The sequence below is a fragment of the Octopus bimaculoides genome, chromosome 2, assembly GCF_046866305.1.
Source record: "Octopus bimaculoides isolate indiv1 chromosome 2, ASM4686630v1, whole genome shotgun sequence".
In the NCBI taxonomy this organism is placed as follows: Eukaryota; Metazoa; Mollusca; class Cephalopoda; order Octopoda; family Octopodidae; genus Octopus; species Octopus bimaculoides.
In genome coordinates, this window is record NC_142929.1 from 45,445,173 (window position 1) to 45,471,681 (window position 26,509).

Consider the following 26,509-nt stretch of genomic DNA (forward strand, 5'->3'; position numbering starts at 1 on the left):
GTTGGTTTGTTTATGTCCTCATCTTTTAGCAGTTCAGCAAAAAGTGACCTATAGAATTAGTACCAGGTTTATGAAAAAAAAATAAGTACTGGGGTTGATTTTTTTTTTTTTTTTTTTTTTTTACTAAACCCTTCAGGGCAGAGCCTCACCATGGCCACAATCTAATGAATGAAACAAATAAAAGGTAAAAGATAGGGTATTTATTTTACACACAAAGAAACAGTGAATCTAAATTAGCCAAGCAATAATTTTCTGAAGAAACTACCAAGGATTATCATTGTAAACATTGAATTAAGGCATAAACCATTTTATTATGTTGGACATTACATGACTAGCCTATCCTGCTAGCAGTAATGGACCGATGGATTATTTGAGTGCAGATAAAAATATAATATTGCTGAAATAATGAAACCAATTTTTAGTACCTAATTTGAAAAGATACAATGTCCGGTGCTCTGTAATGTAATAGGTTACATAGTCACAGGCTAAGCTAGAGAGACATGGTTTTGTCAATAGTCCTATTGTTGTTTTCTACCTCAAGTTGCTGCTTATAATGTCTAATATAAGGAACTTCTGTATTTTTAACGTGATTACTGCTAGCAGTAATCAGAATGGTTGAATGTTCAGATGAACCATTTCATTGTAATTAATTATCATGCTTATGATTTCTACCTGTAGCCAATGGGCTCCCTTCGTTAATTTACCCTCAAAATAATACTGGAAAACAAAACTGATTACTTGTACCCATATACAATCTTTACTTTATAAATTTCATAGGGAAAACATGAATACCAAATGGGGAGAATTGGTTGCTATTTCAAGCAGGTCTCTTGACATGCTTGAAATAACAGCCAAATCTCCCTGAAATCACAACCTGCATCTTAAAAAAAAAATAGGACACCTTTATTCATGTCATCCTAGATATATTATGAATGGAGAAAAGGCAACTGATCACAGCCAGAGCAAGTGCCTTTGATCATTGGTCTGCTCAATCTGGACTGTCCTGAGACTTCTTAATGTGTTTTTTATTGCTTATTGGTGAGAGCTGGATGCAGTTTTCCAAACAAGAAAGATTAAAGATTATTTTTAGGGTTCATTTTCTTTCCCTTTTCTATTTTGCATTATCAGAGTGAATTCTAAATAGGACTGAATACTTTGAAGAAATTTCTTGCTTCTGTCCAAACTTTGACAATCTTTTATGCCAGTTCTTATCTGGGAGCTGCCAATCATCAGTTTCTCACCAGTTCTTTATCACTCTTCCCCAATTGTTGAAAGACATATAAAGTTTGTGCTGGACCACAAAACAAAGACACTTGTGCATATTTATTGAATGTGTATTTGATGTTGTTCTCTTAGAAGACACAATACTTTACAGATCACCCGACTAAATCCAGTGGTAATAAAACTAAGATGATTAGAACAGTTGCAGCCTTCCTTCGCTGTCACGTCCACTGCATTCAAGATAAAGTTATTTGCTTGATCTACCATTGAATACTCAACTTTGCCACTATGGATACCCTACCAGAAGTTAATGCTTTTAACAGCAAGCATGGGGAACACAACCTCTTTATCTCAAGATAGGCAACCTCTAGATGAGAATTCTACTGCATGTTATCAGAAGAATAGTGTGGTTAGGAGAGTATGTAATAATTTGTTGAAAAGAATTGTTCTTTTTTTCCCGACTGAATTGTAATGCAGAGAATTATTTTGGTTTTTTTTTTTTATAAGAATTTTCCAAGAATATTTCACTAATCTATTTCTCTTTCTTTCTCTCTTTCATTTTTCTACTCAAGAAGACGTATCAAGTGAGTGGAGCAGAAGTGGCTCGCTCGAGATGCGCAATTTCCTTCGACCAGGTAAACAATTCCGATTAGTCAGTCGAGGTGGTCATGTAAACATCAAGCAAACCGGAATTAGCAAACGCAACCAGAAATTTCTGTCAGATTTCTTCACAACACTCATTGATGTCAAGTGGCGATGGAACCTTTTAATATTTGTGGTGTCATTTATTTCATCCTGGTTACTTTTTGCTAGTTACTTCTATGTTTTGGCTCATTTACATGGAGACTTTGAAGACGACAATCCAGAAAATTGGGTGCCATGCATAGAAAGTGTCCACTCTTTTACAACTGCTTACTTATTCTCAATTGAAACTATGACAACAATTGGATATGGCTCACGTTATGTATCAGAAGAATGTCCAGGTGCAGTTCTTGGAGTACTTTTTGAATCTATTCTTGGAGCAGCTATGCAAGCAGCATTCTGTGGTTTGGTCATAGCAAAAGTGAAACGTGGTAAAAAGCGTTCTTGCACAATATTGTTCAGTAAGGTAGCTTGTATCATGGAAGAAGATTTGCAATACAAGTTTGTATTTCGTGTGGGTGATATGCGGAAATCTCATCTGATCACTGCCAGTGCTCGAGGTTTATTTATTAAAAAAAGTTTTTCAAAATCTGGCAATAATATTCCAGTAGAATATTTCAATGTGAATTTCAAAGCTGAAGATGGGCACAACAATTTATTTTTGGTCTGGCCGACCAACGTTTACCATGAAATTGATGAAAAATCACCGTTTTATAATATTTCACGGGATAGTTTACGTCATGAGAATTTTGAAATAATTGTGATGTTACAGGCTGTAGTCTCAACAACTGGTCGAACTGTACAAGCAAAAACTTCTTACTTGCCTTGGGATATTATTTGGGGACATCGTCTAGAACCATTAACAACATCCATTGATATTAATGGTTCACACATTGTAGATTTTACTCACTTTGACACCACATATCCAGTTCCTACCCCTTGGTGTAGTGCTCAGACTTTCAATTACATCATAAAATCAGGTCGATATACACCAGAACTGCTGCTAAACAGAGACGATATGGGTGAACTGATCAAAGAAACTGAAAGCACCTCAGCCAAAAAGACATATACATTATTTGGATCTATACCTGATCTAACACATCGAAATTGGATGTAGAGCATGAAAGAAGATTGTAGACTTAACATTCATGATTAATCTTCATGATCACTTGCAGACTTAATCTTCATGATTGCAAGGGGTAAAAATTTAGCTCAAGTTCCAGTGTTTCAAGTGACCAAATTGACAATCTGAAGAAAAAAGTGAACCTCTACCAGTTTTGACAAAAAGTCAATGAGTTTATTTTACACACTGCAGAGATCAACAATTTATGCTCTGGTCCTTAAAAGTAAAATAAAAGTAACAATCATAATGTTCATATGCAGTTGTATAAATTCAAAGAACAATCAACAAAAAAAATGAACTGGTAGGTAAAAAGAAAAAAAAAACAACAAAAAAAGGCCAGTGCCAGGACAAAAATATTCCATACATTAAAATAGGAAATTTAGAGATGGAGCAACAAAAGAAGGTGATTAAATAAGAGAGGGAAGAGGGAGATTATTGACTCTCTAACAAGGAACAAATAGAAATGAGAACTCTACTCAACTAGTATACTATTCAATACTAGTTATCAGAAATGAAGGCTGTTAATGATATGAGAGCTGTATTGATTAACAGTGTATGTTAGTGACACCTATATATTTGTATTAATTCAGAGTCACTGAGAGACAAGCTGCACTTTCCTTTTATATAAAACAAAACTATATTTTCTCATTGTTTGAAATTGTTGTGACATCTGTTGTTTATATGTTAGCACATGACACACACACACACACACACACACACATAGAATGGTTGCCAAAAGTTTAAAACCATTGAGCAGATTTTAAAAATTTTGTTTTCCTTTAGTTCTGAAATGAAACTGATAACCAATACATAAGTAGGTAAAGGTGAAGTTAACTTCTCAAGTTATACCGACTCATAAGGGCCTGTTTCCTGGTTTCCATGGCATATATATTTCCCACCTGGACAGGATGCTGGTCTGTTGCAGCTGAGTGGACTGGAGCAACATGAAATGAAATGTTTTGCTCAAGAACACAACACATCACCCAGTCCAGGAATCAAAACCACAATCTTACAATCGTGAGTCCATCACCCTAACCACTAAGCCACTCACCTCCACAAATACATATTGTAGCATGAAGAAATAAATGCTTGAAATGTTTGTTTAATACCTTCATTTGAATTATTTTAAATAAAGTGAATGATCATTCTCTCCCTCCCCTAGTAAGTATGAGTCACCATACAGTTTTCCTATAAGAACTTAGTCTGCACACTCCCTGCTCTCTCTCACACTTTAAACCCTTTTTCTCTTGCATAGAGTTGATTCCTACCTCAGGGTTCATTGTCTTGCAAGCTCCATGACAACCTCAATAGTGGAGGTGGCACAAAAAAAAAAAAGTACCTAGTATCTGCTGTAAAGTGGTTGGCTTTAAGAGGGGAATCCAGCTGTAGAAACCATGCCAAGATGAACATTGGATCACAATGCAGTCCTTGGACCCAACAGATCTTGTCAAACTATCCAATCCATGCCATCATGGAACATGGACATTAAATGATGTCATGATACATTAGGCTTACAAGTGAATTTACAAAATTGCAAAATTTATTCAAATCTGTGATTTCAGGTGAGTCCATGGTATGTTTTATAGTATTTTGTTGGAGCATTTTAGGTAGGAAAGCGGCCTTGTTTATTACAAAGTAGCAATGCATTGTTTAGCTATATGTGGCAGAGTGTTTACTTCAAGAACATTGTTATAGAACTGGACTGAATGGAGGTTATTGTCACCCACAGAAGGCGTTTGCATCTACCATCACTGTCCAAGAAACAGTGGACCTATGTAAATATCCTGAGAGAGAACTGTTTTACAGAGTCTGGATATGCTCAACAGACTTGGACTATCAATGGAAGTGTTTGCAGATAACTCGAGCAGTTTGGATTAAATGAGGACATTCCTTCCAAAAAGTTGTTCATTTCTATGAAAAACAATAAAGTATACTTTGAACATACCAGGGATCACTTAGATTGAACCTCTGCCTTCTCTAAATCCAACCAGTTTTTATCTAATAGCATAATTTACTTGAAGGCATCATACTATCCAAGAACTGAATCTCAGTTTAAGATCTTGAGAGAATAAACGCATTGAAAATAAGATATTTTAATATGTAATAAATAGGTTTTTTTTTATTTTTTATTTGTAGCTCGCTTAATTGAGATTAATACGGGTTAAATGTAGCAATTCAATTCTTAAGCCATACACTTATACATATTTCAAAAATCTGCTCACTTGTTCTAAGCATGGCTTCCAGAATACATAAATACAGTAATCCCTTGACTATCGCAGGTGTTACATTCCAAACTCACCGTGATAGGTGAAAATCTGCAGAGTAGAAACTACTGTATTGTATATTTTTTTCCTTTTTATAATTTGTATATATTCTATTATAAATGCAAAACAACACCACACACTCGCCTCCTGAGTTTCGTTTTCCATACAGTATGTGCGATTCTTTGTTTACTCATCTACAGTACATTACGTATTTTCTGTTAATACATTTCAGTTAATGTGATATGCAGTGCAGTACTGTACTGTATCTTCCTTTAATAAATCTATTAATTTTTAGGTGTGAAAATGCTTATTTTACCACAGAAATAATTAAAATCTAAAAAAACTATAAATACCTATCAGTCACAGAAACCCGCGAGATAAATTTACATATATTAGCCAGAAAAATCTGTGATGTACTGAGGGCATGATAGGTGAACTGAAATATGGTGAGTGATTACTGTATAATTATTATTATTCTTTTGGTTGTGGCACCAGCACTATGTTCGCTGCAAGTCACTTGTTTTGTTTTATTTTAACCATCTTTCAAAGATTTGTTTACAAAATTTGTGCTTTATGTGTCACATAAAGACAAGGGTTGTGGGAGCTATTTGGCTTGGTTTTATTTTTGTTCTTCAGAACAGAATTTGTGGATTATTTTCAAACATTTACCCATTTATTTTATACATATCAAGAAAACATGAGTGAGATCAGAAGAGCTGTTTTGATGCTACCTTCCCACCTTTAAAACAAAGCACCACTACCACAAGTGTTGAGTGAAAGGACAGCAACAATAAGGAAAATGAGAACAAAGACCAGAAAAACAAAATTCCATCTCCACTACCATTTACACTAACACAAAAAAAAATAATGACACTACAACTTGAAAATCTAGTAGATAGAAAATAAGTCTACAGAAGAATTAAAAAATGCAGAAAAAAAAAATATATAAATACTAATGAGACCTGGTCAAAATGTTGTTAAACCCACCATAATACATCCAGCAAGAAAGTAACTTCTAGACTGTGATATACAAATTCTTCGCAACAAAAAGTAAGAAAACAGAGCAGGCAACAGAACAGTAAAGAAAAAGTACCTCAGGCCCATCTGAGGTACCACAATATGTTGCAAGGAGGGGTATAGTGGAGATGAGTCACTATAGAGGAGGAGACCAGGAACCACTCAGCAACAACCCTAAGGTCTTCAAACCAATCTACCTTGGCTGTAGGGTAGTAAGATTAGTTAACATGCCTCCCACTCTCAAAAGTAAACATTTACTGGTTGATGATAGCTTTAGCTTTAAAATTTGAATGTTTTATTATTATATAAAAGGGTGATAATAAATCATTCAAATTTTAAAACTAAATATATTGTTAAATAAAAGATTGATGCAAAGGCGCATGGCTCAGTGGTTAGAGCATCAGGCTCACAATCATGAGGTAGTGAGTTTTTGAGCAAGACACTTTATTTCATGTTGCTCCAGTTCACTCAGCTGTAGAAATGAGTTGCAAAGTCACTCATATCAAGCTGCATTAGCTTTTGCCTTTCCCTTGGATAACATTGGTAGCATGGAGAGGGGAGGCTGGTATGCATGGACGACTGCTGAGCTTCCATAAACAAACTTGCCCAGACTTGTGCTTTGGAGAGGAACTTTCTAGATGCAATCCCATGGTCATTCATGACCAAAGGAGATCTTTCCTTTCTAAAAGGATGATAAAATAATATTTGGACTGTAGGTATGTTCATAAGTTATTATTTTATCCAACAAATGTCCAGCAATGCTCAGACTAAATGCTCCAAACCCTAAAGAAAATAAAGGGAAAGTTCATATGAAATCTGAACATCTTATTGATGACAAACATAGGTGCAGTCATGCCTGTGAGGTTTGGGATGTTTGTTTCACATTCATGTGGTTCCAGGTTTGATCCCACTGCATAAAGAAGCTTACTTCTCAACCACAGAGTTCGGAGTTCAGTCCTACTGCATGGCATCTTGAATCAGTGTCTTCTACCATATATTTTGTCTGACCAAAGCCTTGTGAGTGGACTTGGTAGATAGAAACTGAAAGAATCTCATCACATATGTATATATACATGTGTGTGTTTTTCCCCCCACCACTGCTTGACAACTGGTACTAGTCTGTTTATATTCCCATAACTTAGCAGTTCAGCAAAAGAAATAGAATAAGTACTGAGGTTAATACATTTGACAAAAAATTCTTCAAGGTGGTGCCCTAGCATGGCTGCAGTCCGAAACAAGTAAAAGATAATGTGCACATACACACATTTATATAAGACAGGCTTCTTTCAGTTTCCACTTTGCAAAGCTTAGTAAACTCAGGATTATAGAAGACCAAGATGCCTTGCAATAGGACTGAACACAAAATCACATTGTTGAGAAATTAATTTCTCAATGACACAGCCACACCTGCACAAAAAAAAAGTTCATATAACAATCATACAAAACTAAAAATATATTAACAAAAACAAGGCAAATGGTTATATTTTTTTTTCTTTATTTACAAACATGATTGGTCCCAGTAGGAGCACAGTTTCCAAGATTTACAATACTCTCTTTACAATTTAATATAAGCAATTAATAAAACAAAATGAAGTTATTTCCAATATTTGGGGATATTAGTGATGTCACTAGAAGGGTATCAATATGATACCTCACTGGTATCAATGGGACTTACAAACTTGAACGTAAAAGATTTCAGTCATACATATAGTTATGTAATGTCTTGTTGATGTGTATATTTATGTATCTGCATACATACAATGACTGTGTGAGTATGTTTATGTACATGTACTCATCTGTGTCTATGTGGGCTTTACTCACATACACACATACCAACAAATATCAAGGGGTGAAATTAATGCAAATCATTTGAAAAGAAAATTTTTAACATGAACATCTCAACACCCCTTGAAGCTGTCATTTCAATACCTCAGGATATCTTTCATAACAAAACATCCTTCATTTGGCATGTTACAAAATAAAAGGGGAAGAGACTCCTTTCACTCTCTCTCAAAATTAACAAATCTAATCTCTTTTTCCAAGAAATGAGCCCATTTATAGAGGTTTTCACAAAGAGTTTTCTGATGAGATTATTTTAACCCTTTAGCATTGAAACTGGCTATATCCAGCTTAAATATTCTACCTGTTTTATGTTCCAATTAGTTACTCACACCTTCCATACAATGTCCTTCTAAAAATAAACAATTCCATCATCAAAACCTTGCCACAACATAATGCATAAATGAATTCAAAGTAGTGTGAATAAGTAAGTATTACATTTGGTAGAGTAATCTAAATGCTAAAGGGTTCAAGTTCATGTTTAATTTAGTTTGGGGAATGAATAATAATTACAAAAAAAATATTAATGGGTATCAATGAGTGATTTCACTAATATCTTACTTAATTAAGAGTACTAAAAAGTTAGACAGAAATTATTACTTAGAATTCTTTAATTAGCATTTCCAGTCAGCCCTACACTAGGATAACTAATCAAACAATACAAGCACTATTTATGTTTAATTTTCCTGAAGATTTACAGTCATCATTATTTAGATGAACGGTTGGCATTAGCAAGGACATGTGATTGTAGGGTATCTTAATCCTTGTTCTTCAGACTAAGATAAATCTCAATCTTTATTAGAATGTAATTTCATTCTGCAGGAAGTTGGAAATATTAGCACTGTGCAACACTTTACTCAAGTAACATTTACCTGAAGAAATACTAAGCTATTCATTCTTTATTGTTAACAAATTCAGAATTTTGATGTTTAAAGCTAAAGGGGCTTTCTAAAGCTTTTATTTAGTTTGAGATCGGAGACAAACAAATTTTCAGAGTGTTATGTAGAACACAATAATGCAAAGCAATAATGGATTCCTGAGGGAAGAGTAAATTGTCCAGTACTTCTTCAACTCAGCTTTTGCACTAAGAGACAAAAATATTACTTTCTAAATATTTTCAAGACCCTATTTCTAATCAAATATACTACTAATATATTTAAATTAATCTTGAAATTAAGCAGGATGAAGTATTTCATAAAATGACTAAATTAAGCATTATTAAGCTGATATTTTAAATATAACAGAAGGTTCTTGCATAATAAAACATAAGGTGTTGTATCAGAGACCCAAGGGCAATCTCAGGTAGATTGATATTGAAAGGATTAATTTTTGACGATACTTAATATATATGCATTAGTATCTATACATACATAAATATATATGTATAGATATATCAAGATAATATATTAAATAAGGTACCTATACACACACACATATATATATATATATACACTGTGTATGTGTGTGTGTTTGTAAATGGTTTTTGTGCTTCAAATTATTGTAATTAGTTAGAGACATGGATGGTAAATGTTTGCATCAGTTTCTTTTATGCTAACCCCAACTCCACCAAGCATAAATCAAATTTAATAATCTACCTTTTCTTTTTTTTTAAGATACTCAAAAACTAGGGTCTCACTATTGTTAAGACACTCTCAAAAATGCAAGGACCCAGCAAGTGTCTCAGTACCACATCACTATAAATATTCAAGCTACAATAAGCTTCCAGTTAGTGTGAATATATCTGTCCAGAAGCAAACAGAAAGGCGGGGAAAAAAACTACCAAGTATTATTTTTTAGTTATTTAGCATACAACTCCCTGCCTCTATTACTGTCAAAATAAGCGACCCTTATTGGGTTAAGGTCAAAACACACCGGGGTAGAAAGGTTGCAACAAATGTATAAATTAGATGTCACAATATTTTCTATCAGGATAAATTATATTTTTTTCTTAAAAATGAATCCATGATTAATAAATATCACATGTGATTGTCCAATAAATAAAAGAATTATACAGAGAAACTAATATTCAAATGGACAGGGTGACTTAAGTTATTTAAGTGTTGGGCTGTAGACTTTAAAGGGTAAAAAGTTCCTGTGAAATGAACATGGTTACAATCATTCTTATTTAGATGAACGGTTTGCATAAGCAAGGAAATGTGGTTGTAGAGTACCTTAAATCTAGCATTTCATGCAAATATCAACATTTGCAGATCCATCCAACCAATGCTAGCAAGAGAAAATCACATCCAAACATGAAGGAAAGCAAGAACAGTACCAAAAATAAAAGGGATTGTAAATGGGAGTAAAACAAAAATAGGTGATTAAATGTTTCATCTCTGAACAAGGTCCCCACATGTCCTTGTCAGCATATAACTAAGACCAATATTTTACCCTTAATTTTTTTTTTTTAAAGTAAGCCCTGAGGAGATTGGGACTTCAGTATCCCGTTGCAAGAGGATATGATGTTCAACTCTCAAACAAGTCACCATTTTACCATAAAGCTAGCATTGACTACTTCAGTGTGTACTAGAGCAAGTACTGACTGTGTAAGCAAGATTACTTACATTACACAGAACAATCCAGCTATCAGACAAAGCACCAAAAATTTACTTCAATGCAAAGAATATTAAATTCTTTTCTTTTTTTTTTTCTGTTTAAGTTTCATTTTACTTGAACAAAATATATTTTTAGTTTTCTTTTTCAAAATATATTTTTATTTTACATTTGTTTTTGTCTTGACATGTATTTCACTTTTAAACTTCTAGATACTAATAAAGCATATTTAGTAATTCAAGAGAAATTACTAACAGTAGAACAGTCAACAGAAGCTGCATCACCAGGTAATTTAAACATTCAAACTGAAATAATTTTACAATGGATAACAGTAATATCACCAGCTACACACAAAAGGACAAGAAATCATTCTTTTCTTTTAATTTTAAGTTGTCTTCTTCAAACCCTTCTTAAATGGAATAATCACATTTGACAGTGAATATTTATGTGAACTCTTGCATGTAACATTTTCATTTCCTTAGGAAGCAATATGATTATAAACTGGTTAGTTACAGTAGTCTAAAAATATTACACATTTATATTTGAAAGTCATTATTATTATTTGTACTTTTTCTTTTTACATAGACATAAAATCAGATTTTTAAAGAAAAATTTGGAATTTGTGGCATTCATGCACTTTAAATGGCAATAAGTATGGCAATAAAAGAAAATAGTGGACTTCTGACACAAAGTCATATAATTTACAAGGATACTGTTGATTATACTAAGACCAGTAAATGACAGGAACTTTAATACATCAACTCTGAAAGGATGAAAAGCAAAACTGACTTTGGCGAGATGTGGATTCAAAATTTAAATATCACAAGACATGAAGCCCAATGCTCTACTGATACTATCAACATTGGCAAAGGTTCAAAATTTATATAGCAGTAGTAAAGTTGACACTCTGAGTACTTATTTTATTGGCCATTGCCAAGGAGAAATGGAAAGTAAAGCTGAGCCCAGCAACATTAGCACTCAGACCATAAAGTGACAAAACCAAGTACATCTATCTTCATCTATCATAGATTCATTCAGCTCTGATCCAGGATAACATGGCACACTCACTGTGGACTATGTTAGACTTATCATGAATTGATCTGTGATAACACAAGCGGGCGATCAGTCAACAATGCTGCTTGGACTGCAGACTTGGGGACTTGAAACAAAACCTATATTTCCCATATGGTCTATTATTCATTTACCACTGTCTCATTTAATTCTGTGTTTTTTTTTTAACCAAACACCTGTGATGAACAAGGATAGATGTACTGCAAATCATCTGGTCCAGTACTCTAGTGTTTTCAATCACTCCAATACCCACAATAATAATGATGATAATAATAATCCTTTCTACTATAGGCACAAGGCCTGAAATTTAGGGGAAAGGGATAGTTGATTACATCAATTCTAGTACTCAACTGGTACTTATTTTATTGACCTTGGAAGGATGAAAAGCAAAGTCGACCTCGGCAGAATTTGAACTTAAAATGTGAAGACAGACGAAATACTGCTAAGCATTTTGCCCAATGTGCTAACGATTCTGCCAGCTCATCACCTTAATAATAATAATAATAATGATGATGATGATGTAAGCAGTAATAGTTACATTGCAAAAAGCTGATAAAGAGCTATGAGAAGGCCACTAAGGAAAATATAACAAGCTAACAAAAATGCCAAAGTATTATTATGTACAAATTTATATTTTCAATTTAACAAAGTGTAAGATTAAATCTAAAAATTATGCATTGTTGGAAAAAGTAGGAAGTACTAGTGAGACATATTTGTTAAACAAATTGAACAGAAACAGTCAACATATGAATGAAAATTAAAAATAAATAGCCACAAAACTGGAAATTCAACAGGAAAATTTAAAGAATATATATATATATATATATATATATATATATATAATAGAAAAATAATAAATTAAGAAACATTCAGCAATGATAATTTGGAATAAATAGAAACATTCCACTATTATCAAGGACTGACTGATCATGTGTCTATGTTAGTGAAAATACGGGACACTTCAGCTTTCTGTGTTGGGCTCATGTGTTGCTTGATATGAATAATTGAGTCCATGGCAACTTCAGGATTGTTCTGGATCAAACTGAAAAATTCAAAGGTAAAAATTATTGCAGATGATTGTAGATGTAATGGGAGTAAAGGGAGAGGACTTTTCAAGTGCTGGTATCACAATCATCATCATTTAATGTTCACTTTTCCATGCTTGCATAGACTTCATTGAGGCAGATTTTCTATGACCAATGCTCTCAAAGTTGCCAACCTGCACATGTTTCCAAGTGAGGTATTATTTCTCAAGCCCAAACATTTTTCACAGAAGACTGGAAACAAACAATTTGCTCATTTATAATCATCATGTCAATACAAGGGTACATACACATGTTCAGTCCCACTGCTGAACAGTGGGACTGAACCCAAAACCACGTGGTTGGGAGGTTAGCTTCTTAATCACATAGCTACACCTGTGCTAAAATACCCAAAGTACTATGAATACCAACAAGCCTGGTATGGTTTCATATGCACTTTTTTATGAAGGGTAGCAATGTAACAGATTTATAGCAAGACATATGAATATTTTGTTTACTTGTTTCAGTCATTGGACTGTGGCCATGCTGGGGTACCACCCCGAAGGGTTTAATCGTATAAATCAACACCACAACATGCTGAAATGCTAAGTTACAGGAACATAAACAAACCACCAACACTGGTTGTCAAGCAGTGGTGGTGGTAGGGGCAAATACAAAAGCACACACTCATACATTTATGCATATATGGCATGGTTTCTATGGCTGGATGCCCTTCCTAATGTCAACCACTTTACAGAGTGTGCTGGGTGCTTTTATATGGCACTGCATGAGTGCTTTTTATACGACACAAGCACATCAGGTTTCTTTTAGTTTCCATCTACCAATTCCACTCACAGAAGCCACTTGCCAGAGGTGCCAACTAGTGTGACTGAACCCAAAACCATGAAGCAAAAAAAAATGAAAAAGAATATATATATAAATATATATATATATATATATATACCTCAGGCATGTTACCATAATACAATGGATACAAAACAGTCAGATGCAACTTTTATTACATACAATATGTCTGATAGTGGTAATCATTATCAAGATGCATTAAAAAAAACTGATATAAAACTGACTGCTTTATCTAAAGGATCTTGTTGCAAAGCTTTAAGCTGAAGTCAGAAATTACCTTCGAATTTGTTGAATGACATGGTCTCTCTGCAGACACTTTATGTTTTCTGCAATGGCATTATGGAGCCCGTCATCATCCATTTGATCTCGCAACCATTCAACAACAGCCTTGTCGTTTTCCCACAAATATGCCTGCAAATAATCAAAACAAATTATGGAGTTTAAAATCATTTTTGTACTTCTTATTTCTTTACTGCCCACAAGGGGCTACACACAGAGTGGACGAACAAGAACAGACAAACTGATTAAGTCAATTATATCGACCCCAGTGCGTAACTGGTACTTAATTTATCGACCCCGAAAGGATGAAAGGCAAAGTCGACCTCGGCGGAATTTGAACTCAGAACGTACCGGCAGACGAAATACCGCTAAGCATTTCGCCCAGCGTGCTAACGTTTCTGCTAGCTCGCCACCTCATTTTTGTACTTCTCTCTCTCTCTCTCTCTCTTGTGTGTGTGTGTGTGTGTGCATGTAATTTGAGGTAGCAAAGCCAAAATTAAATCAAGAACATAAAATCTTACTCTACATATCAAGGACACACTAAACACAATCACAAACATGATACATGAATGTTATAAACATATAACTTTATAGATACGTGGATATGGGTTTTCATCAGCAGCAGCATTTTACTGTTCTTTTTTCTATGCTTGCATTGCATGGATGGAATTTGTTGAGGTGGATTTTCTATAATTGGATGCCCTTCCTATCGCCAGCCTTTAACCATTTCCATGCAATGTAGTATTTCCCCATGGCTGAACATGTTCTTGCAGCATATTGAAAATGAAGACAGACACTGCTTGTATGGCACCGATAATCATTTTACAACTATCATGTGATATCAAGACAAGGAGACACAAACTCACACACTCATACATATGATAGGTTTTCTTCAGTTTGCCAACCAAATCCACTGACAAGGTTTCAGTCAGCTAAGACCCATAGCAGAAGACATTCACCCAAAGTACCACGCAGTGGAACTGAACCCAGAACCAAGTGGTTGGGAAACAAAATTCTTAACTCACAGCCACACTTGTGCCTATATTTCTCTATACATTTTGTGAACCTTACAATTTATCTCTATATAATAACAGCTGATATAGATGTTGGTTGGTGGTTTATTGAGTTTTCAAGTCATTGTATTGAGAGAGAACAGGAGAGTAAACAAAGGATACAGTAAGTTAACCATAAGAAGTCAAAATTGATAGAGGAACGGTGAAATTCACAAGCAATAGGAGGGAAAGGGCAAAGATGATAAAAGCAACATAGTCAATGGATGCCAAATACATAGCACATGCTTCTTCGCACACATTTTCACATATATATACAATTTCTTGTACTTGACATACACATACAAACACAAATTTATCCTCCTACTTTAACTGTAGGTATATCTATGTATATGTGTATACACACAGATGGACAGACTGATATGTGCATATACATATATATATTGATATATATATATATATATATATATATATAGACGCACGCACATATATAGAGAAACATATACATACAACCACACACACACACATGTATTGTGTGCATCTATATCATTATCATCATTTATTGCCCATGTGCCATGCTGGCATGGGCTGGACAGTTTGACAGGATTCAGTGAACCTAATGACTACATCATGCTTCAATGTCTGCTTTGGCATAGTTTCTAAGGCTGGATGTCCTTCCTAACACCAACAACTTAACAGCATATACTGGATGTTTTTTTTTTCCCTGCCATCAACACTAGAGACGTTGCTATACAGCTTGCAAGACCAAACAGCAACAACTTTATGGTAGATGACAACCAGAGAAGGGTAAAGTATGAGAGATAAAAGTCAGAGCAGAATAGGGTTTTTGCTGTTGAGATGCTATATAACTACTCATATTTTAGAAAAGAGAGTGAGAGTAATCACTCCTTCCCTCCCTCCTTTCTAAAATGAGTGGTCATGTGACTCCTCAAGAGTAAGAAACCTGTTCTGTGTTGGCTCCTTCTCTCATACTTTTATCAATCTTCTGCCTTTCATCTCTAGTATAAAGTTGCCCCCTCAGTGTTTGTAGTCTTGCAAACTGCATTATGGCCTCACTAGTGTTGGTGGTATGAAAAATGCACCCAGTACATGCAGTAAAGTGTATTATGACGTAGGAACAAATAATGATATTGTGCTCAGATAATGATTTTATTAATGAACGAAAAATATTGCAATAATTCCAAAACGATATGTAAAAGGGTAAACTGTATTCCAATTGTCCATGATCTAAATAATAAGACTGTACTAAAAACATGCACCTCAGGGTGTAAAAGAAAAACTCCATAAAATGAGTCAACATATTAAAGATATCACCTGACAGAGTCAATAAAGTATCACACATAACTGGATGAATAGGTGTAAGCTAAAAGACAAGTGATGTAGGAATAGAAAAACTTCACATGATAGAATTGTGTCACATGAATGGATGAATAAAAATAGGCAATTGATAAACAATGTTTTGTGTCAAGACAACAGGGGTTGTCTCAAAGTGGTTGGCATCCAGCCATATAAATTATGCCAAAGCAGACACTGGAGCTTGAGGCAGTCCTCGGGCCACTCGGATCCTATCAAACCATCCACCCATGCCAGCATGGAATATGGTCTTTAAATGATGATGATATAGCAGGTATATCTTTTCTCATGTGTAATTCCTGTTTTAAGACTGCAGGGGGTGTAACTTCAGGGAAATTTGGTTGCTATTTCTAGAAGGTTGACTATGCAGGAGCTATCTCATTTAGTTACTGTTTTACAGGTGGGCGAATATCAATAGTAGTAGAAATCATTACTCTAAGAAAAGTAGTCCCAGTAATGTTAGCAAAAAAAAACGCAAATAAAAAGCTTACGTTTACTGTTGACTGGTCTTCAACAAACCATCTACGCAACATGGAGTTTAATTGCCCATCTTGCAGATCTTTGGTAAATTGTATCATCTTCATCTTTAGCTGACTTTCCAGAAGTCTGCGACGCAAACGCCAATAAAAGAATTCGCGACTCGTATTCCATCGCACAATCTCCTAAAATGGGAAAAAAAGAAGCAAAATATATCACTGATAATACAAAAGTGAAATAAAATAGTGTTGATATAAATATACAATTGTAAAAGTTATCACTGAGATTACTATTGAGAATATTTTTTTTTTCCATAACCCTCTTTGAATACAGGTTGCATGGCTGTGTGAGAAAAAAGTTCACTTTGCAACCATGTGGTTTGATTCCACCTTACAACCAACTTAAGCCAAATGTCTTCTGTAGCCTTTGAAGTGGCCAATACCTTGCATGTATGTATGTGTGTGCTTGCAAGCGTGTATGTAAGTAGTGTATTTCAACAGAAATATGGCAATGAAAGAGTTAAGGGAGATGTGGCTGCCATTTCTAGCAAGTCAAACAACCACGTAGCAGCTCCTTCAGGGAGTAGGCAGTAGATGAAATGGTCACAGGATTTCCAGAACATTCGCAGAATCAGTCAGAAACTTCAAACCAGCAAACAAACAGACAGGCAACCAGGTACAAAGCAGAGCCCAATTAAACAACACAATGCCAGGTGAAAATTGGGAAGGGAAGTGAGCAGCTACTTACATTTATGACTTCTTTGTCTACCATGCGTCCAGCAGTGTCATGAAGGTCAGCAAATTCTACCGCTACCTGCTGGTAGATGGACATCAGTTCATTTTCACTGTTGCTCAAGTCCAACTCTAGCTGATTTTTCTCCTCTTTGGTCAGAGTTGGACAGTTGAGTTGTTCCACCAGCTTGGCACATTGGGGATCAATACGGCGAATAGCCTTAACAAGATCTTTTCTTCGGAATTTAATTTCAACAGTACCTTGTGGTTCTAACACACCACCTCTGCAGAATTCAAAAGAAATTAAAGGAAACTCAATGTAGATAAAAAACAATTAAATTTATTTTTTAATTTTTTATAAGGCGCAGGTTACACTGGATGTTTTATCAAATGTAAAGCACTGAAAATCAGTCAGGTATTGTGGCTTTTTAAACACATAAGAAAACAAGAATCTGAAACTGATTGGAAAATTTACAAAATAGATAAAGTTTGTATCTTAACATAAAAAAGTGACAGAAATACGTTGGAAGTATTGTATAATTCCATTGATTGCAAGGTCCAGTCCATGTTACAGTGAGGTAGCTGGTGTACCTCAATGATTCTGAGAGCTTTGCCAGCAGAGCATGAGCTCTTGGGAAGGCCTCCCATGTCAGACAGATCAAAGGATAGATGCCACAATAATATAGACTAATTTTTCCCAGAGGTAAAAATGATTTGCATAGGTCCAATACCTCATCATCATCATCATTGTTTAACATCTACCTTCCATGCTGGCATGTGTTAGAAAATTTGACAGGAGTTGGCCAGGTAGAAGACTGCACCAGACTTCTGTATCTGTTTTGGTAGTTTTTACGGCTGGATGCCCTTCCTAACACCAACCACCCAGCAGAATGGACTGATTGCTTTTTACATGGCACCAGCACAGTCAAGGTCAGTTTTGGCATGATTATTACAGCTGGGTGCCCATCCAAACGCAAACCACTTTACAGTGTGGATTGGATACTTGGAAGACAAAGATCCTCTACCCAGAAAATAAAAATGTACATCTACAAAAGCATCAATGACAATTCAAAATGACCTGGGAGAGGAAGGCCTTCCCTCAGGGAAACATGAACCAACAAGGGAAGGTGGAAGAGAGGATGTCTTAAAAATAGATGGAGGATGGGTACTGAAGCAGAGCTAAATAAGGAGGGATCAAACTGAATAAAAGGATAAAGACGCCTTTCAGTCATGAATGACCATGGGATTGCACCTAGAACGTTACTCTCCAAGGCACAAGCTTGGGCAAGGTTGTTCATGGAAGACCAGCAGTCACCCATGCATACCAGCCCCTCCTCCCCATGCCACCAATGTTATCCAAGAGAAAGACAAAGGCCAATACACCTTGGTACTAGTGACGTTGCAAAGCATTTCTACAGCTGAGTGAACTATAGCAACATGAAATAAAGTGTCTTGTTCAAGAACACAACAAGCAGCCCAGTCTTGGAATTGAACTCACTACCTCATGATTGTGAACCCAATGCTCTAACCACTGAACCATGTGCCGAAGCAGAGAAGACAGCCCAAGTCATCAATGCAGAAAAATCTTCGATAACCTATGCAGCATAGGGAGTGAAGGGCTTAAATAAGTGTTGTGTTGTGTCATTGGAAAATATGAGCTTCTTCACTCAATATTGTTTACATACCTGGCATATTCATCAGCAAATATTTCCATGTGTGTTGGATTAATGGAGGGATCAAGGACAACCCATGCACCACCTCGTAATTCAGCATAAGGTGGAATGTAAATCATGACTGGCTGTTTGTAAACACGAAGGGCATCAACAATGTAGGAACCAAACTTGATAATCTGGTCATACATATCTGCAATGATAAAGATAATAATAATAATAATCCCTTCTACGAAAGCCACAAAGCCTGAAATTTCTTTTTATGGGGTGGGGGGAACTAGTCGATCATACCAACCCCACCGTTTCACTGGTACTTAATTTATCGACCCCAAAAGGATGAAAGGTAAAGTTGACCTTGGTGGCATTTGAACACAGAATGTAAAGACAGATGAAATAATAAAAATATTATAATAATAATAATAATAATAATAATTACTAGCTGGACCCGTGAAAAATTCACAGTAAACATAAAAAATGTAAGCATCTGTAAACAGTGTGCTGGTGTCATGAGAAATGTTTGTATATTATGACCATCTGTTTTTACATTCTGAGTTCAAATTCTGCCAAGATCAACTTCGCTTTTCGTCCTTTCGGGGTCAATAAATTAAGTATCAGTTGTGTACTGGGGTTGATTTAATCAACTGGCCCCCTCCCTACAAAAAATTCAATTCAAGCCTAGAAAAGTATATTGTGACAGTTACAGAATATAGAAAGTAACACCAATGACTATATAATCCAACCAAAATATCTCAGTTACACAAATGCAAACGGAATTACTATTTAACCTTAAACTACATCGTACATATTCAAAGAACCTTAATGTACAAATCGAAACACAAAAGAACGAAATAATAAATGGATTTATGAATGAAAGTTTGGTAATTGCGTTTATTTCCACCACACAACACTTATTATTGCAAACATGTTTTAAATAACCTAAACTATACACACACACAAATACATTCATATATATATATATATATGTCTCAAATTGTAGCTGTAATTCAAAGGGGCCAGCTTTGTCATATTCTGTGTGAGGCTGAATCTCCCTGAGAACTACGTTAATGTTATGCATGTCTGTGGAATACTCAGCCATTTGTGAGTTAATTTTATCCTCATGTGGTAATGAAAAGTGAAATTGACATCCAATATTTGCCGTGTGTATGTATTTATGTATGAACTTTTCTTTGGATTAATGTATCTACTGTCTCTCACTTTCTCTTTCACTTCCTTTGTGTCCCACTTTTGATTTAACAATGTGTATATGTATCTATGTATCTACTTCTCTTGCAATGTAATAAACATTTAAAAACACAAAACGAACGCTGTCACCACTCACTGTCTCTTTCACTCTCTCTCTCATTCTCTCTTACTTCTTCTCTGTCCTCCTCTCTTTCGCTTTGCTACTTCTTTGAAGTAAGTGCAACGCACACAACAGGTACGTACAAAAACAAAACGTTAGCGTATTAATATGATAGATAATAATTAAACTCTCCTGGCAACAAATTCGATTATGTAACCCTTTACCATTCAGATTACTCTGTGAAATGTAATGCTTATTTATTCACATTGTTTTGAATGAATCATGTATTATCTTGTAGCTTTGGGATTTCAATAAAGTGTTTATTTTCAGAATGACATTGTAGAGTAGGTATGAGAGGTCAGATGTGACCAGTTTGAACATAAAACAGGCAGAATATTTAGGTCGGATATGGCTGGTTTAAATGCTAGAAGGTTAAATCTATGAGAGAATATGACTAATATTTAGTGCTTCATTGATGAAATGATAAAATTCTATAGAAATCTCTGTAACACATACTGTTTAATAATGATATATATAAATGTTAGAAGCTTTTTTTTTTTTTACCTTTCATTCCACCAGAAAATCCTCTCCAGTTGGCAAAAATGATTAAAGGTAATTCTTCTTGATTAAAATCTTTAATTGTCTGAGCAGTTTTGTAGGCAGAATCAGGAAACCACACTTGTCCGGCTTGTTGAAGATTCTGTATCAGAAAGGAAAATAATCAAAGTCAAACATGTAAACTTTGAGGTCTTCTTTACATATGTATATGTGTGTGTATATATATATATATATGTGTGTGTGTGTGTGTGTGTGTGTGTGTGTGTGTGTGTGTGTGTATATATTTTTATATATTTATATTGGAGAAGTGGAAAGGTAAAGAAACAAAACTGTTTTCTTCTTTTTCGTGTTTTCATAAAATTAAGTAAGCAAGAAGACATGAAAACAAACAGATTTTCTTAAAGAGAGGAGAATATTTACAAGAGTTGAGAGAAAGGCCTAATCTAAGCTACATAAAGTCAGATAAAAAACAACTTAAATAGAAAATTTGAGATGAAATAGGAATAGCCATCAACAGGTACTACAAAGTTATAAACATTGTTGTTGTGTATTGATTGTTCATTTTCTTGTTGATAAAACCAAATGTAGTTAATATTCCATTGTAGTTTCACAGTCACACAAACTTAAAACTAACATTACAAAATGTTGTGCTTTATATATTATAGATATTTTGAGAAAAATTGATTGAAAATAATGTATAAATAAGACATACTTTTGATTCTGAATCAAGGTTAGCTGGATCAGCAGGAATGGTAACTTCCACAGTACGAGTCTCTACACATACAACACCAATTGGAATTCCTCCCAAACTGATCAATAAAATTGAGAGTAAAAACAAATTTAGTAATATTTAAATTTCCAAAAATTTGTCATAATAGAATAATGATGAGGATGATGATGATGATGATGAGACTATTCGAAACGGCAGTAAAACATTAAAAAAAAATTAGAAATAAATTTTCTTGCAGCTCTACTTGATCATTCTCATCCTCTCTTCTGAATGTGAGTAGCCATGTAGCTCCTCCTCAAGAACCTGCTCTGTTTCCTTCTCTCAAACCTTAACCCCTCATCTTCTAGCATAAAGCTGACTACCAGCCTTGAGGTTTGTAGTCTTGCAAGCTACATGCTGATCTCAATAGTGCTGGTTGCACAAAAAAAACAGTTGGTATATGCTGTAAAATGGTTGATGTTAGAAAGGGCATCCAGTAGACACTGGAGCCTGATGCAGTCCATAGACCCATAAGATCCTGTCAAACCATCCAGGCCATGGTTGAGTAGAGTTGAGATTTCAGAAAAAAGTATGGTAAATTCAGATCTTACAATAATACTTTATAAAAATATCCAAATATGCACTTTAAGTAGATGACAACCTATCAAACCTACACCATCATGGAAAGTAGATTAAAATGATAATGATGATGATGATGATGATGATTAATCTTTCATGGCCAAGAATGATGAATACATAACATGCAACTCTTACAAAACTAGAGTCCAGAGCTAATGACAATGTAAGGTAAACTGCTAACTCTACTACAGGACTCTTGTATAATTCCGAAACAAAGTGATTTCATACAGGTAGATAAAAAAGTAAGGGGAAGTAGAATAAAGTGACCATCCCAGGAATAAAACACTAGCACTGGATTAGAACCCATGGTTCATAAGCATATTATACATATATGTATATCACCAGCATCACCATTCTAAATCCAACTTTCCATGCTTGCATGTGTCACACAGAATTTGTTGAGGCAGATTTTCTATGGCTGGGCGCCTTTCCTGTCACCAACTCTCACCTGTTTCCAAGCAAGGTAAAGTTTCCCATAGCCAGACAGAAGATAGGAAACAAAAAACACCGCTTGTATGACAGTGATGCTTGTTACAACTACAATGCAATGTCAGGACATATAAACATACACATGCACATGTGTATATACAGTTATATACATACTCACAATGGCCTTCTCTCAAATTCAATTAAAAGGCTTTAGTCAACCAGGGATATAGTGCAAGACTTGTCCAAGGTGCCACACAGTGAAACTGAACCCTAAACCAGTTGATTGGGAAAGTAAACTTCTTTACTATGCAACCATGTTATCTCTCTCTCTCTCTCTGTTTGTTTCCTTTTATCTACTAATGTAGAATATAAGTCCACTTTGTAATCTTATGAAAGAAATCACCCTTTGGATTGAACACCAAACTATTGCAGACAAATTGCTAGAAGGAATGATACATATTCCCAACAGATTGGTAAATTAAGGTAGGCAAAAACCAATGTGACAGATATGAAAAAATACTCATGACCTAGTTATTTGATGTGATAAGATTTAAAAAGTTGCTAAGACAAAACCAAATTGTTACCGTGCACGTCCACAAATGACTGTTTGTGCCCAGGGACGCATTATCTCCATGAAGGAATCACGATCAAAGAAGCCACTGATCCAGTCACCATCTGCAAAAGAAATTAGGTCATTTGGTTTATTTAAAATTTATTCATTGCTTGTAATAACAATGTGACAGCAATAGCCATATACAACACTACAAATAATGAAATGATAACATGTTAATGTGTGGAGGTGCATGGCTTTGTGTTTGGGGTGTTGAACTCGTGATTGTAAAATTATGGTTTCGATTCCTGGACCAGGCAATTCAAAATGTTCTTGAGCAAAACACTTCATTTCATGTTGTTCCAGTTCATTCAACTGGTGAAAACAAGAAATCCTGCAATAGACAAGCATCCCATCCAGGGAGGAATATATCATCATTGTCATCATCATCATTTAATGTCTGCTATCCATGCTGGCATGGGTTAGACAGTTTGACAGGAGCTAGCTAAGCAGAAGATTGCACCATGCTTTGCTGTTTATTTTGGCATGGTTTTCATGGCTGAATGCCCTTCCTAACATCAACCACCCAGCAAAGTGGACTGAGTGTTTTTTATATGGCACCAGCACAGGTGAGGTCGGTCTTGGCATAGTTTTTTTTTTTTTTACAGCTGGGTGCCCTTCCAAATGACAACCACTTTACAGTGCAGACCAGATGCTTTTTACATGACACCAGCACCATATATGTCATGGAAACCTGCCCCATGAGTCTATATGACTCAAAAAGGATCCTTGTCCTTTCTCTTTGTTTTTTCAAGCATGTTAATGTAACAGCATGAACACTGACTCTCTGAAAGGAACTATTTCAGTTATTAAAGAAAATAAATTATGACACTTACAAGCTACACATTAACTCAGTTGTTATTTAGATATGAAATTAGTTTTAGGAATACAACTATAACAATAAATAAATATATATTTCCCCCATACCTCCTGCTACTTATGCAATCATGCAAACACCCCATTTACCCACTTCTACTTACCTCATACCTTGAAAGGCCACCTGGACCTCATCTCTACCTTCTTATCTATCTTTTTGCAACACCAACTCATCATAATCATTCTTTCCCTCCTCTACTAAATGTGAGCAGCTGTGTCACTTTTCTACAAGAACCTGCTCTGCTCCCAACCCTGTCTCTCATACTTTAACTCTCTCAGGTTTGAAGTCCTGCGAGCTGCAGGACAACCTCAATAGTACTGGTGGCATGTAAAAAGAAACTACCCAGTGCATACTGAAAAGTGGCTGGTGTTAGGAAGGGCATCCATCCATAGAAACCATGCCAAAGCAGACATCAGAGTATAGTGCACCCACTGAGTCTTATCAAATCATCTAACCACCAGGGAATATGGACATTAAATGATGATGATGTAAATATATTCCATGTACTGTGTAAACACACCCATGCTGGCGGCACGTAAAAAGCACCCAGTACACTCTGCTAAGAGGTTGGTGTTAGGAAGGGCAACCAGCCGTAGAAACCATACCACTAAAGATAATCAGAGTCTGGACAGCTTTGCTAGCCAGCTCCATGTCAAACTGTCCAACCCATGCCAGCATGGATAGTGGATGTAAACGATCATGATGATGATAATGATGAAGACATCTAATTTCTTTGAAGAATGATCCCAAATAACAGATTTTATATTACTGAGACTATCTAACAGATTTTATATTACTGAGACTATCTGAGAACTGTAAATACATGAAAGAAGAAAAAATGAACTTACTTGAGTCTTTCCTGCCACAAAGCATCATACGAGGATTGTAACTGGTTTTACTTGGAGTAAATTCAATGGTACGATCAATTGGATCAAGAGGACGAACAATTGGCAGTGGTCCACCGTGAAACTAAATAAAATAGGAAATTAACAGAGATTTAATCAAAATCATGGTATTACATTTTGTAACAAATTTTTCCAACATTTTCAAGTCAAAATGTTCTAAGGGACACAGTAACTGATACATCTTTCATTTGTTTCAGTCAAGGGACTGCAGCAATGCTGGAACACATCCTTGAAGGGGTTAGTGGAACAAATCTACTCCAGTACTTTTTTTTTCTCATAAGTAGTACTTATTTTATTAGTCTCTGTTGTCAACTACTAAGTTACAGGGACAAATACACACACACATATATATATTTGAAATATAAAGAAAGAAAAGAGGTATAAGATGTTTTGTTTTGGTTTACAATGATTTGTAGCCTAATTCAGTAAAGGAGCTTTTTGTGAATAACACATCCACATATTGTGCATTAAATTTACACACACACACACACACACACACATACATTAGTTTCCCTCTACCAAGACCATTCAAGGCATTGTTCAGCTTGTGGCTTTTCTAGAAGACACTTGCTCAAGGTACCATGCAGTGGGACTGAACCTGAAACCACATGGTTGCAAAGTGAGCTTCTTAACCACACAGCCATGCCTTCAGCAAAAACTAAATTTATTAAAACAGATCATGTAACAGTAAGGCCTAGATAACAAAGCTGAATGATTTAAACAAAATTAACATTTAATGTAAAAGCTACCAGATGCAATAGAATTAATATAACCAAATATATCCCTTTCTATTGATTTACCTTAGGCATGTAAGAGAGCCACTGTAATATTTTGTAAACTCCCTCAAAATCATCTGAGGCCACATCATGGGAAATACCATTATTGTGCATGATTTGGATACCACCCAACTGAGTGTTGCTTGTATACACTTCTCGGCCAAGCACCTATAAAAAGAAGATGGAAAATAAAATTTTGGAAAAAATGACATTTTAAGATGGAGATTCAAAAATACTAAAGTTTAAAAAAAAATTATTTTCTAAACTATCAGAAAGTTCAAGTAATTCCTAACAATGAATCTGATAAATTTCTTCCAATAATCAAATATCCTTGTTGGTATTACATTTACCCCACAGTTTATAGTCATAACACTTGTGAACAAATACGACTAGATGACTAGGGGTTTTTTATAACCAATATAACATAATCAATATGACAGTATCATTGCTCTTGTCCGTGTTTTCCAACTTATTTTATGATCTGTCACCCAAACGTTATTGAAACAGCTGTAAACCATGCAGTAAATATCTAATATTAACTATTCT

General features: G+C 35.1%; 2 protein-coding genes across 21 annotated transcripts in view; one reads left to right on the forward strand and one right to left on the reverse strand.

Annotated features, from left to right (window-relative positions):
- Nucleotides 1–5,387, forward strand: part of LOC106879467 (inward rectifier potassium channel 2) — a 63,920-nt gene extending 58,533 nt beyond the window's left edge. For 11 of the 18 annotated variants that reach the window (XM_089344752.1, XM_014929073.3, XM_014929093.3 and 8 more), the window contains one exon: nucleotides 1,794–5,387. In XM_089344752.1, coding sequence (XP_089200878.1) covers nucleotides 1,835–2,980 — 1,146 coding nt within the window. In that variant the 5' untranslated portion in view covers nucleotides 1,794–1,834 and the 3' untranslated portion in view covers nucleotides 2,981–5,387. The remainder of the gene's footprint in view (nucleotides 1–1,793) is intronic. The other 7 variants (XM_014929107.3, XM_014929083.3, XM_089344669.1 and 4 more) reach the window with 1 other exon arrangement.
- A 7,157-nt stretch (nucleotides 5,388–12,544) lies between these two features.
- The window catches only part of LOC106879448 (acetyl-CoA carboxylase), a 124,700-nt gene continuing 110,735 nt past the window's right edge, over nucleotides 12,545–26,509 (reverse strand). For all 3 annotated transcript variants that reach the window (XM_014929017.3, XM_014929008.3, XM_014929024.3), the window contains 10 exons: nucleotides 25,988–26,131; nucleotides 25,131–25,251; nucleotides 23,380–23,470; nucleotides 21,731–21,827; nucleotides 21,025–21,160; nucleotides 19,173–19,350; nucleotides 17,504–17,771; nucleotides 16,771–16,941; nucleotides 13,894–14,027; nucleotides 12,545–12,772 (listed from right to left, as the gene is read on the reverse strand). In XM_014929017.3, the coding sequence (XP_014784503.1) occupies nucleotides 12,658–12,772; nucleotides 13,894–14,027; nucleotides 16,771–16,941; nucleotides 17,504–17,771; nucleotides 19,173–19,350; nucleotides 21,025–21,160; nucleotides 21,731–21,827; nucleotides 23,380–23,470; nucleotides 25,131–25,251; nucleotides 25,988–26,131 (1,455 nt within the window). In that variant the 3' untranslated portion in view covers nucleotides 12,545–12,657. The remainder of the gene's footprint in view (nucleotides 12,773–13,893; nucleotides 14,028–16,770; nucleotides 16,942–17,503; nucleotides 17,772–19,172; nucleotides 19,351–21,024; nucleotides 21,161–21,730; nucleotides 21,828–23,379; nucleotides 23,471–25,130; nucleotides 25,252–25,987; nucleotides 26,132–26,509) is intronic.